Raw genomic sequence first — 16,284 nt, forward strand, 5'->3', positions numbered from 1 at the left:
TAAAATATGGTCTCACTCTCAGTGTTGGAAATAAATAGCAGGTTTCCACTTCTGCAGCAATTACAACCAAGAAATATGTTATGTTTTACACGATCTCTTTTATGCTGAGCAGTTTGGTGTATGCTAACAGCAGACTGCAAGAAAGCAGGCAAAGAAATGTTAATGTGAATACCGGTTAACATGGCAAAAAAAAAAAAAAAAAAAAAAACTGCTTAACACTGTGAGAAAAAGCTGAGACACAGCACTCATGCTGTTCATTATATATATTCTGATGTGTGTGTTTTTGGTGAATTTATGGTATTTCTTGTTTATATTTGTAATACTTTAATTCATGTACATAATGTGCATAGAGTATGTTCCTGTGTCCTGTGTTAGTCCTAAGAAGCTGTTCTGAGGCTTACCACACAATCTTCCTCGACTAGAGCCCAGTTATCTTGAAATTGCAGATGTTCATTTTTTGTTTTTAACCTATAAGGATCAAATGGAATTAACTTTTAATCTCAAATTTTTTGTTACATCTACCTTTGGAAATATCTTCTAAAACTAAGCGAAAACAGGCCCCAAATCCATTTAACAATGTAAAGTTTGGGGTCAAATGTTTCACTTTCTGGCTCTCTCTGTCCTAATAGGCAAGTGGGGTTGCTTTGTCTTATTTGATTTACCAATCCAATATTTAATCTTGTCTCAGACTCAGAGTACAGTCAAATATTCATGTTTATTTGTATCTGTCTGCAGGGGGAGGAGCATGTACAGGTGCAGCCAGATGAAGCAATGGCTTGCCAGAGTTTGGTTGCCAACATCTAATTCATCAGGGAGTTGTTTAAAATCTGGCTGCTGAGGCATGACATCATTCATAACTGCACTGGTCAGCTCCTGAGGAAAGGCGACCAGGAGTCTGGAGTGCTTGATCCATCTCCTCACCATCACTGGCCAACAGCTGGAGCTGCTGACAGCCAAACATTGCATTGATGGATATTTCCACGAGCTGGATGAGACAGTCAAGAAGAGAGATGCTGCAGGAGCTGCTGGAACCCTGCAGGAGACACTGGCTTCAGAGTAAAGAGGGAGCAGTGGAGCCCTGAATCTGAACCTCCAGACTCTGCAGAGAAACCTGCTCCACTAAACACACCAAAGAGTGAAGACTCCAGCTGTGCTCCAGAGCTGATGCCAACAGAGGACCTCCCAAAAGAGGCTCAGGACACTGAGGCAACACATCAGCGAGACTGCTCTGAGAGTGAAGAAAGGTATGCTGGCAACAGTGTCTCCTCTGCTCCTGCTGCACAACCCCTAACTAAGAATAAGGTGGAGACAGCATCCGGGGAAGTCTCAACGGATATAGCACTAATATGACGGAGGCAGAGAGGCAGTGCTGGGCCTGAGAGACACTTCCCTGCTGTCAGTCTTTGGGAGAAGTCCTGTAAATGCAACATGGCAGCAGGGATGCTGTACCTGAAAGGTCTCTAAGCAATCCTAGGGTTTGTTAGCTGAACTGCCGCTAATGTTAGCTCAGCTTGTTTCTAGGTACTCGGCTTGTTTTTAGGTTAGGATTCCTCCAGTGTCCATCATTCAGAGGGCTTCTACCAGGAGCCGAATAATCCACAGAGGTCCCTTCCTCTCCAAAACAAATGGACCAGGTATTTAAAATTGGTAAAATCATAGAATAAGAAAGTTTCATGTAAAAAAAATATATGTTTCTCTGACAGTTTTGGGCAGATACAGGAAGTCTGGAGGAGCTGTGAGAGGGGCTGTTTGCACAGCTTCTTTCTCTGATAAATGAGTAAAATGTCTCATCTGGTCAAAGGTTACAGTTATAAGGTTATTAAAAAAAGGTTATAAAAAATGACTGTGACATGGCTTTAAATAATAAGAACATATGCTTTAATGTTTTAATGTCCAGCCATCTGTCTGACAGCTGGTGCTGAAATTCTCAAGGTTTCAGAGTACACCAATGGGGAATGTGACTAAAATCTGCCTGCAACACTGTGGACATCTATGCACATGGTTTACTAATCCACAAGTTTGGTTTACAAAACAGATTGTGAAACCGTGGGAACCGGTTTGTAAACCGAACTCACAGATTTACACATGGCTCTTTTTTTTCCTCTAAGTTTAACCAAGGGGGCCTCCATTGTCTTCCCTGCACAGGAAGTCAAATCGGTTATCAAAAATGTTTGTAAACCATGCTCTCAGATTTGTAATCCATGGCCACAGTTTTGTAGTCGTAGGGCACGGTTTATGAACCGTGCACACAGATTTGTAAACCAAGTGCACAGCCTTCGATACACTTTTATTAGTCAAACTCTTGTTTTTCCAAATGAATGGGCCTCATTCCTCGCAGGCTTTGGCTGAAAACAAAGTTGTATTTATAATTACTTAACATTGACTTGGGGTGTTCTCAGTTGTGTTATATACTACAGAGCAATTTATGACAAAGAATAAAGGGCAGTTCCCCACACACTTCCCCTCTCCCCTTGAATTTGTCAGTTTTACACTAATTCACACCAGAAAGCTCCAACTGCTGCAGACAGGGACTGTCAGAGTCCAAAAAGTTGCAAAAAAGATGAAAAACTGGCAAAACGACTTTGAGTCAACAATACTTTCGTATTATGAAATGTAAGCGTTACTGTTACTATAAAAACCTAAAATATAAAATAAATCATGAGAATTTGCTAAATATAACCATAACCATGAAAAAAAAAAAGTAAACAGAGGTTGACTTGATTCAACACAAGTGTTATGTACAGTAAAAGTCAATTTTGTTCCCAAACAAAATGCACAAACAAAATGTTGTGCATTTGTTACACGCACTACTTTTTGTGTGTCACAGCATATTTTGAACCACATGATATTAAGTTACATGCTTATAATCATTCACACCTTCCATATTTTCCTACATAATCTTCTTTGTTAAAATAGTGACAGTCTGTTCGTGCATTTGATCACCAGATGTATACTTAAGGCTAAATGATTTTTGTTTTCCATGGAAGTGGCATAACACGTGCGTCAGACTCACTCCAACAATGTCTGATTATGTTTTTGGGGTGGCAGCCTCAGCACACCCAGATACACACGAACTTTTAACCACGAACCCAAGCTGCCCCTCCTCCATCAGCTGATACATATTGTCAACCCTGAGCTTGGCAGGAAGTGCATCTTGTCCCTATAGCTGGAACATGAGGACAAGAAGCGGTTTTATGCAAGGAAACTGGGACAACAAACTAAACTTTTGACGGTAAAGTAGCCGTGTCAGATATGGGATAAGCATAACGTTACAGGCATTCCTGGTAGTTGCGACGTTCTTTCGATTTTCTCTTGGATACACGGTATGGTGGGTTGCTAACGTTAGCAATCGCGTTAGCTTAGTGTTATTATTGAACGAAGTTGCGTGTGTTCATGTTAACCGCTGTAATATCCCACAGCGTGTGCATTATGAAAATTTTGCCACACTGATAGTTGACGAATGAAATAATTTAATGGGTTTCCAGTTTGTTACAAGACTCAGCTAATAACGATGGATAGCTAGTAAGCCCAGAAAAGCCAAGCTTAGCTAGGTCTCGTTAGCAGATTTAGCCCTAATGGGTCCTTTAACAAACTCGGTGAGAAACTCTCTCATTTTATTGCTGTCTTTCTTATTTGGCTTGGTGAATATCTGTCATAAAGTTGCTCATGATCGTTTATGAATCCATAAAATGCACTTGATTCGGCATATATAGAACATGATATATCCAACAGCACTGGGTTTTAAGTGAAATTGAAACTGGCTACCTAGAAATATTAAGTTTTATGATGTGTTTTAGCTTAAGAGAATGAGACGTAAAAACTTCACAGCTCCGTAAGTTGAAGTCCTTTTGAAATGAATGCAAGGGTTTTTGTTTTTTTTTTTTTGTTGTTTTTTTGTGAATACTGAAATTAAAAACGGATGCGTGGATTCATTTTGAAAGGAGCATATATTTTGTTTGGTCATATCTGTCAAGAACCTGAGTATCTCTAAATGTCAGATTTACTTAATTCGGCATCTGCCATCAAAACCAATCTAGTTGGCAACAACGTTACAAACGAAATAAAATGCAAAAAATGCAAAAAAAATGCAAAAAAAAAAAAAAAAAAAAAAAGGTTACTCGACATATATTATTAATTTCACTTTCTCTTTGGTACCATTTAAAACAATGGCACTAAAACAACCTTGACGCCAAACAGCAATATCGAGTAGAATCTTATATTTAAACCATTCCAAACTTGTTTTCACATAATTTCTTACAGAAACAACATCAGGCCATGGACAGTTGTGGGAGAGGACGACCATGGGGGAAGCTAGTCAAAGTGGACTCCAGTGAAACTGTCCTGCTTTTTAACAGGGAATGCACAGTTGGCAGAAAAAAAGGTCAGTTAGTTTGTGTATGTTATGGAATGAACAACAAAGATTTGTCTTCATATTATATCTCATTTCAGAAAACATTTTTTAATCTTGCTTTAAAAAGCTCAAAATGTGGTGTACCTGTTAACAAAAGACAATCCTGTCTGTAGACACTGCTGTCAGTGTCTGGAGCCTTTAAAACCTCCCCCTTGAAAACACAAAGCCTTCTTTAGTGCACCAAACTTAGACAGCCCCTTGTGACGATAACAAAAGGCGTCCATTGAGAACATGCGTGCAGAATATTAAGTAGATATTTTTTTTGTATGGGTTTTGCCTTAGAAAAGGTTGGGCCTATATTTCCCCCTGTGTCTGCTTTGTTGAGTGCTTTTGGGGTCTACTTTTTTGCAATGCAAAGCAACTAGCCTTAATTGGTTGGCTTATGTTTGGGCATTACTAGGTCTAAAAATGTCATGGCAACAGAGTTTCAGGTGAATCATTGTAGTATGAGGTTGGATTTTTTTCGTATTTATTTAGGATAGGTTGAAGATATAGAACTGTGTTGACAGAATCACTAAAAATGTGTTTTGCATCGTCTGAGGGGGAAAAAGAAACGGACATAACAACATGTCACAATCTTAAACAGATACATATATTACCCATCATTCTTCCTTAAAGGAGACATGAAAAAGCTGAAGGATTAATTGAATAGGCTCTGTTTCAGAGAACTGATTTTTTTTATTATTGTCTGTATTTTCACAGTGGCATTTTATTATTTTGTTGCCAGGATGTTATCTGTCATTTCCAGCCAGCAAACTGGTCTCAGGGGAGCACTGCAAGATCGTGCAAGATGAAAGCTCAGGGCTGGTGTGGCTTGAAGACATGAGGTACTGTATGTTGAATGTTTACCCATCAGTGAAAGAAACTAAGTACAGAATTGTTGTGTGTATCATGTGTTAGCTTCCCAGTGGATCCAGCTAAATAATATGAGTTCTGTGGGGCACTATTGATTAGAGGTTAAATTTTGCACTGTATTGAAATAATTTAAATATGTTTGAAAGAGAGACTAAGCTGTTCAGGTGTGTAGTTATGTACTAATTTGTGCCCTTTCATAAAGCAAACACAGGAAACCTTTACAGTGTACAGTGACATGTAATTTCATATTTGTTTGTCTGTAGCACTAATGGCACAGTAATCAACATGTCCAAACTGGTCAAGAAGCAGACTCACATGCTGCAGAATGGTGACGTCATCTACTTTGTTTATAGGAAAAGTGAGCCAGAACAAAGTGAGTAGTCCATTCTATTATGAGAGTAATATGTTGGTATGAATTTATAAGAAGGAAAGGCAAGCATTCCCCTCTCTTGTCACCCTGTAGACATCGCTTACGTGTACCACTCAATCAAAACGGAGCAAGGGAATTCACAACATAGTTATGGTAAGTAGTCTGGTAGTAACCCGCCCAGCTCTTTTGTCTAGTTCAACCACTTTTATTCCACAGCTGTAATGTGCCTCACTAGTAACCCCCAACCCTGTATCTGAACTTAAGACACAGGGAGACCATCACACAGTCCTGCTCCTCTTCCAGCTTCAGAGATGTCGCTCTCTGTAGAACCTGTATTGCTCACCAAGGCTCCTCGTGATCCAACTCAGGAGGAACCTCAGCCCTCCACCTCCCACTTCTGTATTGAGAGCCCTCTCACTTCTGGTCCCATGGCAACAACAGCCTCTCCTGCCTCTGGTAGGTTGTCTGCTAACACCCTGAGGGATGGTTAATTAATATCATGATATTGCAACATATTTTTTAATATGTATATTTGTAACAACAGTTGATGTGGTCAGGTGGAGGCAGTGACAGATGGTGGATTTGTATGATGTTAAAGGTGTAGACAGCGAGACAGAGATGCGGCTCTGTTCTGCTCTTCGATTAGTCACAGACAAACCTACTGATATTAGTTTGCTGATCAATATGGAACTTTAAAACAAACTCCAACTCAGTGCAGGCTGTATTGTCTAATTGTGTCTACCTAGTGATTATTACACTGTCCTCAACGTGCTGCCGGCTCTCATCTGCATTGTGCCATGACTTTTTCCTCTGAAATCACAACTTGACTGTGACTAACTGAGCTATTACCCTCCCAGTTTTTTCAACTTTTAAAAACTCAGGAAGTTTTTTGTTTTTTAGGGACATGCTTCTCAGACTAATTGCTCACAAAGTGAACATACAATGAGATCGAACTTAGCTGAGTCAGATCCTGGCACAATTTGCCTCAAAGTCAATATAGTTACCAGATAATGGCGTAAATGGCCTTTGTTGTATGTTTTAGCTCCCCTACTCTTTTCCTCTTAGGATTATTGTTCTCAAACTGCTCCCATACTGCTCCCAACCAACTCCTCCATTAGCTGTCAGCCATGTGTGTTGCTGCTATACATAATAATAATGTAAACTCATCACCACATTGCAACATTGTTAATACTTTAGTTTAGTACTTTGTTGTTGTTTTTTTATTACATTAAGATATTTACAGGTATTACTGTGCTATATGACCCAACCCTAGTTTTAACTTGTTCAACCAAATTTTTCAGCCAAACTTAAAGAAGACATGGACAACATGGAGCCAGAAAGCAAGCGGAGGAAAAAAGGTAACTTTAGTTACTCTTTTAACATAGATATTAACCTGGTTTTCCTTGAATATTCATAGTACATTTAAATTTTAAAAGAACTTTACTTAAGAGCTTTTGTTCCGACCCTAAAAACAAAAACAAATCCCATAAATGACTCACTGTAGCATGAAATATATACTTTTTGTGTTTACAGATAAAGATTATGATTCAAACTTGCCACACACCTCCAGCACAGAAGTGGCTGGTTCAGCTAAGGGAAGTCCTGGGAGTCCTTTGTCTAAACCTCCAGTGGAAGGAACTAAAACAGACAAGATGGAGGAGTCTCTGACATGTGTTATTTGCCAGGACCTACTGCATGACTGTGTCAGGTAACATCTCAAGAGCTGTGATATCTAAAGTTAGGGGCTTGAACCCTGCTTTGTTGTCTGGTAAGGCACTTTGCATTCACATGCACCAAATATAACAGTGTGTGATTTTAACTGAGTCTCTTGTTTTCTGCTTTAGCTTGCAGCCTTGCATGCATGTCTTCTGTGCTGCCTGCTACTCAGGCTGGATGGAGCGTTCTTCGCTTTGCCCCACCTGCCGCTGTCCTGTGGAGAGGATTCGCAAGAACCACATCCTTAACAACCTGGTGGAGGCTTACCTCATCCAGCATCCAGGTTTGAACACATCACGATATTTTAATATGAGACATACTTTATTCAAAATGCCAAGTTCTTCTGCCAAAGCTGGCATGATATAGGCATGTAATTTCCAAAGCAGTATATAAGATAAGATAAGATAATCCTTTTAGTCCCACAATGGGGAAATTTACATTGTTGCAGCAGCATAAGTGATTGAAAAGATAGAAAAAGACATAAATACGAGTAAAAGACAAGATAAAAACAAGATAATGCAATAAAAAATATACACATATGTATAAACATGACAATGTAATAAAAAATATTAACAGAAAAGCAATATACACAGGACTTTATACATAGAGACAGAAAATGAACTAAATACAGATATTGCACATTTTGAAGTGGAATTGCACACAATGAATGACTGATAGCAGCTCTTTTGGATCAGGATGGATTAATTTAAGTGTAGAACCTAGTGAAAATGGTCCGTGTGAGTATGTGGTGTATTAGGAGCAGTGCTGGTTGTAGAGTCAGACAGCAGCAGGAAGGAAGGACCTGCGATGCCTTTCCTTCACGTACTTTGGGTGAAGCAGCCTATCGCTGAAGGAGTTGCTCAGTCCTGCAGGGGGTGGTGCTCCTTGTCCATCAGGGATGATAGCTTACACACACACACACACACACATACACATATATGTATATACATATTCCCATAAATGATGAGATATTGACATTGTATATGTTTGTGTTTCATTTCTGCCCCACAGAAAAGTGTCGCAGTGAGGAGGATCTGAAGAGCATGGACAGCCGTAACAAGATAACTCAGGACATGTTGCAGCCAAAAGTTGAACGCTCTTTCTCTGATGAGGAGGGCAGTTCAGATTACCTTTTTGAGCTCTCTGACAATGACAGTGACTCCTCAGACATTAGGTAAAAGGTCTGGCTGGAAAGGCAGTGTAAAATATTTCTAACAATGAGTTGCATAGGTAATGTAAAATATCTCAGATGAAAATGTTAATAACAGCAGTTGTTTAAAAAAAACAAAACAAAACAAAACAAAAAAACACCACCAACCACTTGAATCACCAGTGTTATGAGAATATCATGACATGGGACATATTTGTGAACATTTTCCTTTTGTGTTTTTGTCTCCAGTCAACCTTTAGTGATGTGCAGACAGTGTCCTGGCTACAGGAGGGAGGTCAGTCAGGTTCTGTTTGCTACAGGTTCAAACTACTGGTTCCCTGGTCTGCTAGCTACACCGCCCATACCTGCTCCACCCAAACCAGTAACTGAGGAAGGGTCTGCAAAGCCAACAGGGGAGCAGCCTTCAACATCCTCTGACGTCCCCTCAGGTGATTAACAGTCTGGATTTGAATAGGAGAATAGGAGTGAATAGGAGGAGAGGGGGATTTCTAGCTGAAGTTAGACTTTTTACTCAACTGGCAAATTTCAGGGTACAGCATGCTGTTATAATGCTAATTCCCAAAACAATAAGCAAGAAGTGTGCTCTGTAGCTGGTAAATTCACCTGAAAACCAGCTGCAGCTCAACTGTGTAGATCATCCTGCCATCTATTTGGATCTCCACCTGTCTAAACCCTTTTTCTGCCCCCATCCTGTCTTCAGCTCCTCAGGAGTACCGCTGCCCCCCTCAGGGCTGCCATCTCATCTGTACCTGCTGCCTCCAGCCGATGCCAGACAGAAGAGCTGAGCTAAACAGCCAGCAGGACACTGCTCAACAATGTGAGTGGTTCCTGAACTTGTTAATCATTCTGCAGCATTCCGATAGATAGAAATATGCTGTCAGTCAGAAAACTACATGTAACTACAGTGAAATAGGAAGAGAGTTGATATAGGAAAATAAAATTCAATGTATTTCATGTACATATTTTGAGGTATGCAATGCATGTAAAAATCACCTGATAAAGGACAACTTGGCAGGAAATTCACGTGTGGATAGATTGCTGCACAAATGTCATTATACACCTCGAATACATGATGTCTTGTCTGTTGGCAGGTGTGCTGTGCCAGCGACCCTTCTGTCATATGTACTGGGGTTGCCAGAGGATTGGCTGTCAAGGCTGTCTGGCTCGATTCAGTGGTATGTATCTGTTTCAGCAAAACAGCCCCAGGGGGATCTCAACCCAGCAATAACACTGTTACCAGTATACCTTTAATTTAGGTGCAGATTGTCTCAAATAGATTCCAACTACAACATCTGCAATTTTGATGATTGACATCCTTAAAAGCACAGCATTTCCCACAAGTGTTTATCTTTAGGAGATTGGGAAGCTAATTAGATATAGTTAATATAATTTATTAAATGTTCAGTGGTTAAAATTCACTGTTTTTCTTTTTTTGTTTTTCCCAGAGCTCAATCTGACAGACAAATGCCTGGATGGAGTGCTAAACAACAATAACTATGAATCAGAGATCCTTCAGGTAGGATTGACTAATGTGAAATATTTTATTGATATTCACCATTTTTGGGATTTTTTATTTGCATATTAGAATGAATTACTTGTTTAAGCTAATTGTGTAAAGCATGCTGTTTACATCTCGGGATTCACACTTATGCAACTGCTGCTAAAATAGGTACTCTGAAACACTTTGGATTGGTGTGTCCACCAAACTACTGCTCAAAGCTAAATAAGCATTCCAGATTACAATATGTCATCTGTACCACCATTAGCAAACGGGAGAGTGCAGTCACATGTGTGATGTTAAGATGCTTTTATTTGTGTGTCTCTGTCCTTCCACTAGAGCTACTTGTCTTCCAGAGGGAAGACATGGAGAGATCTTCTCCAGGAGGCTCTGCAGGGCTTAGAGCAATCACACTACTGCCTGACAGGTGAGCCTTCAAATCAAAAGCCAAGACACTTTCATTACAGAGTAGTGGATTTGAATGCCAATACATTTGGAAGATCCACTGTGACACTCTGCCTCATGTAGCCGGTACAGTGTGGTTAAACTATATAAAAAAGGTAGTGGTGCAATGATGATGATTCTTTCTGACTCTGTTAGATTGCCGTATTTCTGCAAACACCATCCTGTGCTATTGCTGCGGCCTGCGAGCATTCAAGGAGCTGGCCTTCAAGTACAGACAGAACATCCCTCCATCTGAACTGCCAGGTCAGACAGACTGAGATCATTTTTAAAGGGATTTTATTCGTTTAGGCAACAAATGGATAACAGTTGTTTTGTTTTTGTTTTTTCACTTATGCTAAATGTTTATGCCATGCCCATGTAATGATTTCACTCAATGTCCTCTCCTCAGCTGCTGTAACGTCTCGTCCTGACTGTTATTGGGGACGCAACTGTCGCACGCAGGTGAAGGCTCATCATGCAATGTAAGTCTTACTAGATAATACACTGAATCAGATAACATATCTGCCCTCTGATGGTTGTATAGTGTCTTGCATAAGTATTCACCCCCCTTGAACTTTTCCACATTTTGTCACATTACAACCATAAATTAAAATCTATTTTATTGGGGTTTTATGTAATTGACCAACCAAAATAGTGCATCATTTTGAAGTTGGGGGAAAATATTACATGGTTTTCAAAATTATTTACAAATAAAAATCTGAAAACTGTTGAGTGCATATATATTCACCCCCTTTACTGTGAAACCCCTAAGTAAAATCCAGTGCAACCAATTGCCTTCAGAAGTCATATAATTAGTAAATAGAGTCCTCCTGTGTGAAATTTAATCTCAGTGTAAATACACCTGTTCTGTGAAGGCCTCAGAGGTTTGTTGGAGAACATTACCAAACGAACAGCGTCATAAAGACCAAGGAGCTCAGCAGATAGGTCAGGGATAAAGTTGTAGAGAAGTATAAAGCAGGGTTAGGTTAAAAAAAATATCCCAAACATTGAACATCTCACAGAGCACTATTAAATCCATCATCTGAAAATGGAAAGAGTATGGCACAACTGCAAATCTACCAAGACAAGGCTGTGCACCTAAACTGACAGACCAGGCAAGGACAGCATTAATCAGAGAAGCAACCAACAAGCCCATGGTAACTCTGGAGGAGCTGCAAAGATCCACAGCTCAGCTGGGAGAGTCTGCCCACGGAACAACTATTAGTCAACTCCCCAAATCTGGCCTTTATTGTTGTAAGAAAGCCATAAGAAGTGCCGTTTGCAGTTTCCCACAAGCCACATGGTAGACACAGCAAATAATTGGAAAAAGGTACTCTGGTCAGATGAGACCAAAATGTAACTTTTTGGCCTTAATGCAAAACGCTACATGTGGTGGAAACCTAACACTGCACATCACTCTGGGCACACCATCCCCACCATGAAGCATGGTTCACCTTCCAGCAGGACAACAATCCTAAACATACAGCCAGAGCTACAATGGAATGGTTCAGATCAAAGCATATTAATGTGTTAGAATGCCCAGACCTAAATCCAATCGAGAATCTGTGGCATGACTTAAAAATTGCTGTTCACAGATAGTCTCCATCCAGTCTGACTGAGCTATTTTGCATCTTGGCAGCTGTAATGGCAGCAAAAGGTGGTTCTACAAAGTATTGACTCAGGGGGGTGAATACTTATGCATCTAAGAGATGACTGCTTTGTTGTCCTAATTATTGTTTGTGTCACAATAAAATGTATTTTGCACCTTCAAAGCACTGCGCGTTTTGTGTTAATCAAATGGTAAAACGACCATTTAAGTCAATTTGAATTCCAGTTGGTAACACTACAAAATGTGGAAAAGTTCAAGGGGGATAAATACTTACGCAAGGCACTGTATGGTGGAGAAACTGTCCCTTTTAGGGACAGTGAAGCTTTGTCAGTGACTTGTATTGTCTTTGCAACACTGACACTTTTTTCCCTTGAGAATTAACAGTTTTGTTTTATATTCAAATGTTGCAGGGTTTTGCTTCTTCTGTGCTGATTGACTGAATAACTTTGTATTGCTTCTCTACTGAACTGTCTTTAATCAATAGCCATAGTTTGTTTTTCAAAAAATGCCCTTAGCAGTGAACAGCACAAACCCATCCATTCAGTAATGATTGCCCATCATACATTATGCTGTGGGCTCCACTTACATGCATAAATGTTAATATCAGTCATATCACACTGACATGTAAAATAGATTCTGAGCCACAGTTTCTATTAGCACTTATATTTATTTATATAATTTCAGACAGATTTCTGAACATTTATAGACACTTGTTTTGAAAACCACTCATAGCATGTTCTACAAGCAAGCTGGATGTGTTTTTGTTCCATGACAGAGTCCTGGTCATAAATCTGTTGAGAATAGATCTGATAATGCATTGGTCACACATATGACATGAGACGAAGACACTGAATGCTTGCTCAATGCTTGTAGTTCACTTATTTTAGCACTAGATGGAGTCCTTATATAAACATGGTCCCATAGTTCCTTATTCTGCTATTTGAAGACCTGTGTAAAGTGGTTCATGTCATGTCATCTCTTTGGGGTTTTTTTTTTTTTTTTTTTTTTTTTTACACTTAATTTATGTGGTGTCTTCTCTTTCTTTTTATTCCAGGAAATTCAATCACATATGTGACCAGACACGTTTCAAGAACTGAAGTAGCAGGGTGGTTTGATTCTTCAGTGTCAAATGTAGATAACTGATCATTTCATGCATTGGGGAGACATGACCTTGTTTGTTGTTTTGTTATATCCATTGTAGCTAACTGCCTTCCACATGTTATGCAATAACTTAATGCTGAATTGCAGTCAGTATCCATTTACAGTAGTGAACAGCATTTTACCTGACACAGGGCTGTGTGAAATAATGCTATGCACATTCACTAAAGTTCAGTTTAGTAAAGTTCCAAGCTGTTCTTTAGAGATTAGACCTGGGTGGGCATTTATCACCAGCCACCTTTTAAATTGTGATATATTTTGCCTGTGGCTCATGCATTTGTCTAATTTACCAGGTAACCAACCACCTTTTGATAGTATTTCATTTGTTTGGATGGTGAAATGCTTAAAGGTGCTTCCTGATGTGTCCTTCCTCCAGCCTATGTGATTAAATTGTTAGTTTCCTCTCAGATCAAGAGCGATTGAGGCAATCTGTATGGCTCAAGGCCATATATATTAACTTACAAATGTTGATGTGCATGTTTTATATTATGTGCTTCTTCAGCCTTGGTTATCAAGGCTTAAAAACCTGATGCATATTTTATTTTTTTACTTCTGTACTTTTTATGAAGTTTAGAATCCAGGGCTTCAAACAACGTAATATCAATGAATACAACTATTGAATATTATTAGAGTAAAAGTAAAGTGATTAATAGTATTACAGTAATACTAATACAGCACAATTTTATGCTGATATACTGCTTCCAAGATACAGCAATATTACTATGAAAGTGTCTCACCTCTTAGGGTCTACTCCTTTTTTGCCAGGGCATTACTGTGTTCCCAGGCAAGGGCAAAAAGCTACATCAAAGCCCCACACACGTACAAAGGTAGATTCAATGTGATATTTGTATAGGATTTCATGTTTGTGGGAAGGGGATCAATGTGTTGTAATGCTGTCAGAGGGCACGGGGGCCTCAGTTGTATGCTTTGCTCTGGATAATCATCTCCAAGGTGATTATAGTGGTGTAGAAGGGACACTTTCTCAGGACCTTGTAGTAAAGGCTAAGCTGTGAGGAAATGCACAGTTACTCCATGTGGACTCTAAAGAGGAAAAAAATAGACTGCACTCCAAGCAACCATTAACAGTTTAATATGCTGAAGCTGATGGTGCTCATGGAGTTTTCATATGCAATGTTTTGCTGGATACACTGTTCAGAACCAACAGTTTAGAGAATTGTGCCAACACAAATAAAACAGCACGTTCTGTCATTTGGGTTCTAATTATACATGTTGTAGCTTATTGTGCAGCCATTTTGATAGACATTTATTTAGATTCTCTTAATGTTTTGGAGATACTAGTTGATCAGTGTGTTGGATTTGGTTAGATTTAGAATTTAAGATAAATAGATTTTCTCCGGTTCCTCAGGTACACAAAGCTGCTGTTGAGTTGTTTGAATTTCAGGTTAACTATGTTTGGTGGTTAGAAAACGTCTGTGTCAGCAAGCTGTTGCTGAATAGTCCCATTTAATCTGATAACATCTCATCTATGACTATCATTACCCAGATGTCAGCAGGTCCCAATTATGCAAACATGTACTACTAGTAATGATGTAGAGTTAAAAAAAAAATGACAAATCACCCTTTTTTTCTTTTCTTTTTTTTTTTAGCTAAGTGAGATGAGAATTAGTCTCAAGAGGCCTTATATATTGAAATACAAGTATAATAGTATATAATATAATAATAGTCTTGTTGCGCTGTTGTGTTTTGTTTTTTTTTCTTTTTTTTTCTTTTCGTAGGGTCACAGTGTAAAGAAAATTTTGGTGGACATGAAGAATGGGGAATAGAAAATGTTAAAAGCAGGCCCTGACTGGCATTAGTACATTTTGTATAATTTTACAGATAAATGTTGGTCTTCTTAAAGTTTATGTAGAATTTTCTTGGTTTTTAATTTTTTGCTAGATGTGTCTATATTGTACAACTATGAGGATATTTGCACATATTTGTTTCACATACATTTAAAGGCTTCTGTTTTAAGTCTGTAAGGTTATGATATGAACCGGACATCCTGGAAGAGCTCTGGCTCATAGTATCTGATTTGTAATCATATGAAGAGTTTCATTCCAAAGTGAGATATACATCATCGGAAAGGAAAATTCAAATGTGAAAAATAAACTTAAGGGTCTCCTTGGTGTGCTGAATTTTAGAAAATTATGTCCATTTCTGGTATAGTATTAGTCACATTAGCCATAGTGAACATGGATGTGTTGTTTTGGAATGTAGCTCTTCATATGTTCTGTGTAAATTTTGGTGGCAAAATGGGTTTGTGAATGGGCACTTTCCTGGACTCGGCCTGAGCTCCTTAATTTGTGGTGTTAGCAAGGTGGTTTAGGTGGGGTTTTTTTTGGCCCCCTCAGTCATGGTGGGTCCACATTGGCATTCCTTAGCGGCTCAGGCCCTCAGCACAAGCCTGGTCGATCCCCCCGACAGAGTGGCTGAGTTTTAATTATTCCCTACAGGAGATCTGGGCGCCCTAAGCCCACAACAGTCTCAAGCCGCTCCAATCAGGAATTGGTATTAAAGAGGCTTTGGAGGAGTGCTTTGCATTCTCCCTGTGGTGAGATGTGTGGGGTTATGTTGTATATCAAGGCAAATATTTACTCACTTTGTGTGCAAAAGTCTGGACCAAGCTGCTCAGCAGTATGGAAGAGGCAGGTTTCATTCTACCTCATCACACAGCTTCCAAGAATATGGAAGACTGAAAAGGCATCAGTCACATCAGTTCAAAGCTGAGCATGCATCAGTATGAAGGATGGAAGTCCTCACCGATGCCTGGAAACTTTGTATGCAATGCACTATTTGAACAATTAGTCTAGACTATAATCCACTTTTAGTTAAATCACTCTAGAATAGCACTAGGCAGAAAATTGTTGAGAGGTCTCACGTTTGAGAAATAGTTTGATTAAAGCTTCTTTCCCTTGTATGTTGTATTAGTATTGCTAAGATTGTCTTTGAAATACATATGGATCTGATTTGCTTGTTTACTGTCAACAAATTAAAAAACTGATACAGCTGGCTACAGGAATTGACTTGCTTTTTCAACATCTTTAAAGCC

The 16,284-nt window shown here is 39.2% G+C and overlaps 1 protein-coding gene across 1 annotated transcript; it reads left to right on the plus strand.

The window, feature by feature from the left end:
- The first annotated feature begins 3,095 nt into the window (after positions 1–3,095).
- On the plus strand, positions 3,096–16,254 carry chfr (checkpoint with forkhead and ring finger domains, E3 ubiquitin protein ligase). Its single transcript, XM_018669443.2, has 18 exons — positions 3,096–3,232; positions 4,261–4,381; positions 5,139–5,238; positions 5,530–5,639; positions 5,730–5,789; positions 5,901–6,092; positions 6,938–6,994; positions 7,170–7,344; positions 7,481–7,635; positions 8,364–8,526; positions 8,752–8,951; positions 9,224–9,340; positions 9,615–9,698; positions 9,969–10,039; positions 10,361–10,448; positions 10,622–10,729; positions 10,875–10,947; positions 13,129–16,254. The coding sequence occupies exons 2-18, from the start codon at positions 4,276–4,278 to the stop codon at positions 13,169–13,171; spliced, it is 1,902 nt and encodes a 633-aa protein (XP_018524959.1). The 5' UTR covers positions 3,096–3,232; positions 4,261–4,275; the 3' UTR covers positions 13,172–16,254.
- The last annotated feature ends 30 nt before the right edge of the window (positions 16,255–16,284 follow it).

The sequence above is a fragment of the Lates calcarifer genome, linkage group LG13 (genome assembly GCF_001640805.2).
Source record: "Lates calcarifer isolate ASB-BC8 linkage group LG13, TLL_Latcal_v3, whole genome shotgun sequence".
Taxonomy (NCBI): domain Eukaryota; kingdom Metazoa; phylum Chordata; class Actinopteri; family Centropomidae; genus Lates; species Lates calcarifer.

Bases quoted from the DNA above. Each gene is read 5' to 3' on its own strand.
- chfr (XM_018669443.2), top strand. From the start codon at position 4,276: ATGGACAGTTGTGGGAGAGGACGACCATGGGGGAAGCTAGTCAAAGTG. The intron at 6,093-6,937 runs GTAGGTTGTCTG...CAAATTTTTCAG, and splicing joins AACAGCCTCTCCTGCCTCTG to CCAAACTTAAAGAAGACATG. The intron at 9,699-9,968 runs GTATGTATCTGT...TGTTTTTCCCAG, and splicing joins CTGTCTGGCTCGATTCAGTG to AGCTCAATCTGACAGACAAA.